General features: G+C 38.0%; 1 protein-coding gene across 1 annotated transcript; it reads left to right on the forward strand.

Moving 5' to 3' along the window:
* Window positions 1-2,476: 2,476 nt before the first annotated feature.
* LOC135553406 (odorant receptor 131-2-like) lies at window positions 2,477-3,436 on the forward strand (the record flags this gene model as incomplete). Its single annotated transcript, XM_064985540.1, has 1 exon — window positions 2,477-3,436. A coding segment is annotated over one exon (960 nt), but the record flags the coding sequence as incomplete, so codon positions are not given.
* Window positions 3,437-3,762: the final 326 nt, after the last annotated feature.

Genomic DNA, 3,762 nt, shown 5'->3' on the forward strand with positions numbered 1-3,762 from the left:
TTTGATCTTTAGGCCAGTAACCCCAACAGGCCTCTACAGTGGAAGGGGTTACACTAACATGTCTTTATTAACCTGCTTCCCGGTTAGTGGCCCAATGCGGCACAACTGTGTAGTAAGTGAAGAGTATCACACAAACATGAACCAGTGGTGTAACTGTTATTGGAATGTTGTCATGTCTATTGTACTACAATGTTACGAAGCATATCATTTCCTCATTCTTTAATCATTTGAGGTGTGTTCATTTTTGAAATTGATACTTTTTTATTGATTAACAAGGCAGGCCCAACATTTTTCAGATATGGTTCTTCACCAAAAAGCATATGTGAATTATATATATCTAAAAAAGTATCAATATCAAAAATATATATAATCACATCAGGGAAAATGTTTGATTATATATATATAGAGATATAGATACATATGTATAGATATAGATATTTGACATTTATTTTTCTCCATGTCCAGCTACATCTGCTATCCCATCCAGGGACTGTCCAGAACTGACCCTGCTTAGCTTCAGAGGAAAACCAGCAGTGGGATGGATGCAGGTTGTTATGTGACTGGAATGAATGTGCCAAGACCTGCAACTGAGAAAAAGGCAGCAAAAGCAAAGGCCAGGGTAACATAACCAATGACACGTTTTATTTAATTGCTTTAAAAAAAATCACGGACGTCATTCATTTATTCTCACATTTAAAAACCGATTTCCTTGCAAACGGGTTTATGTTTTGTTTTAAATTTAACTATTCTTGTTAGCAATATTAAGAATGTTATTCTTGACTTCAGAAGTTTTGCTTTATATTAATGGCACAAAAGTAACTCACTCACCGAAGGATTGCACCATATAATAACACTATTACTCAATTAAAGGTGTTTAAAGCAGCAACCCTTCATTTAAACATTAACAAAGTGTTTTCCCTACAACAGTTTCAGTAAAAAGCTGAGGGATGGGGCTGGAGAAATGCTTTCAAACCCATAGACTACAATATGGATGCAAGGACTGATCATCCTTGATTAAAACATTTTTGTTTTACAATGTTTTTAGGCTATACAGTGGTTGTCTACCTTTACTTTGGCTTAAAACAAGATTATATTTTGGGTTTTGTTGGGGTACAACAGTTGAACTAAGCTCACGAGGCTTTTATGCGTTATATTCTTAAAAATCAATGGGTACATATCATTAATTTATGCTTCCAAAAATGGATGTAGCAATTCACATGTGAAGTGAAAATATGCTATTCTCCTCACGTGAAAATGTGGTGTTAACAGGTGGACTCTATGTATTACATGTGAAAATATGGTTTCCGTGTGAAATTTAAGATCACAATGTGAAAACAGCTATTTCACATTTGAAAATACAATTTTCACATGTGCAATCTGTCACGCCCCGACCATAGAGAGCCCTTGGTTATCTATGGTGTAGTAGGTCAGGGTGTGACCAGGGGGTGTTCTAGCTCAATATTTCTATGTTGGTGTATTGTATGGTTCCCAATTAGAGGCAGCTGGTAATCGTTGCCTCTAATTGGGGATCATATTTAGGTAGTCATTTTTCCCACCTGTGTTTGTGGGATATTGTTTTGTGTTTCTGTATGTGCACCACTACTTTCACGGTTCGTTATTGGTTTATTGGTTTTGTTTAAAGTTTCACCGTAATAAAGATGTGGAACTTCAATCACGCTGCGCCTTGGTCTGTCTTTAATCACGAGTGTGACACAATCAAGCAATACTGTGTGTAAAATAATCATAAAACAGTTGAAGGTGAACTGCCTTTAAAACACAGTGAATACCCTATCATTATTTTAATAAACATCATATTACAGTCCATCTTAGATTTTGTTTTTGTATTCCAGACAACATGACAACATTTTCTCTGACAGTCTTTAAAGCAGTCTTTATCCTTCATGACACTTGATATATGACTGTTTACAACTACCAGAAAAATCTGTTACCATAGCTCTTTATCAACACAATAGTTGCTAGATGACTTAACTTCAACCCACATCCCTGGAGAACTCGGGCCAGTGTGGATTTTTACAATAAAGGTTTGGCACTCAGTGCTGTTGTCCTAGCTAGGAACAGGAGGAGGAGACTGGGAAAGGATCGTGTTCGACATCAATGAACCTTTTGGAGACAAACATATTGATACCATAATAGGTTATAGTTATTTTACAATAGTTATTGCTGAGTAATTGTTATAAAAGGATTACAGTAAAACCACCTTCTCATGTTTATTTCAGATTCTGCTGACGTTCTTTAAGTTCTAGTAAAAGGATTTGTCTTATGATGGTCAATGTTGGTACTGACAAATTACTATATGGCTTTTTTAAATGTTTGTGTTGACAACTTTCCTGACATGGTTACATTGTTATTGACATTGTGTACATTTTTATCCTCTTTCTAAACAGGAACTACAATGCCGAATACAAGCCAGGGCAGTGAGGGCAGTCTTGTTCTACCGAATGTGCAATACCAAAGACCTCTGAATGACCAAGTGGTGATAGTCCAAGTGTTTATTGGCATCTTCCTCTGCATCAACTCCCTCATGATAGTGACCTTCTTTAAAAAAGAGGCCTTCTTTACCAACACACGATACATATTCTTTGCTCACTCACTGATTTGTGACAGTATATTTCTGGCTCTGACTGATGTATTGCTGCTGATGAGCTACTCCAGGGTACCAATGCCAGGTGGGCTATGTATATTTCTGATTGTGATCTTAGAAACCCTGTCCGTTGCCACACCACTGACACTGACAGCCATGAGCCTGGAGCGCTATATAGCAATCTGCATGCCCCTGCACCACAGTGAACTCTCCACCCCGGTGAGGGCCATGCGCTGCATCCTACTCATCCAGGCTCTCAGCTCTGTTAAATGGATCATTGTGATCTCCATCCCCTTCTCGGCTGTACCTCTGAGCTTCTACACCTCTCTTCTAGTCTGCAGTTTCGAGCAGATGATTGTGTTCTCCTGGCAGGGCCACCTCAGCTCGGCTCTGTGTCAGTTCTACTTCCTGGTCATGTCCATAGTTATAGCTTTCACCTATGTGAAGATCATGGTGGCTGCCCGAGCTGCCTCATCAGACAGTAGGAAGTCCACCAATAAGGGCCTGCGGACAGTTATTCTCCATGGCTTCCAGTTACTCCTTTGTTTGATTCAGTTCTGGTGTCCTATGATAGAATCGGCTATAATGAAGATCAATTTGAATGTGTTTATTGAGGTTAGGTATATTGACTATATTATTTTTATTCTTGCCCCTCGATGTCTGATTCCACTTGTGTATGGATTAAGGGATAAGGATTTTCTGGTGGCTATGAAATATTATGCCCTGTTTGGATATTCTAAAAAAGTATTTATATTTAATATGGACAAGTCTAATGATGTAAAGGGGAAAAAAACTCCCATGCACACCTGTAAGGTAAATGCGGGCCATGTGTAATACTGAATTTGGTTTATTGAATCAATTTTCTGTCATCTGCAAATGAGAGGATGTAAATGAGAGGATCAAAAGGTATCATATAATTCAGGTGTTTATGACCCAGTTTTGTTATGGCTATCTTATGTTATTTTAGGGGTGTCAAACATTTACGGCCTGCAGATTGATTTCACACGTGTAAAATCAAAGTAACTTTGTGTTAATTTAGTTTTTTTTCACTGATTTTTGGCCGTCCTGATCTCTGCAGTAACAGAAATGGTATTTGACACCTCTATTTGACGCCCCTTTGCTGAGTGACAGTTAGACATTTCTATTAAACTTCAGTCATT

The sequence above is a fragment of the Oncorhynchus masou genome, chromosome 13 (genome assembly GCF_036934945.1).
Source record: "Oncorhynchus masou masou isolate Uvic2021 chromosome 13, UVic_Omas_1.1, whole genome shotgun sequence".
Taxonomy (NCBI): Eukaryota; Metazoa; Chordata; class Actinopteri; order Salmoniformes; family Salmonidae; genus Oncorhynchus; species Oncorhynchus masou.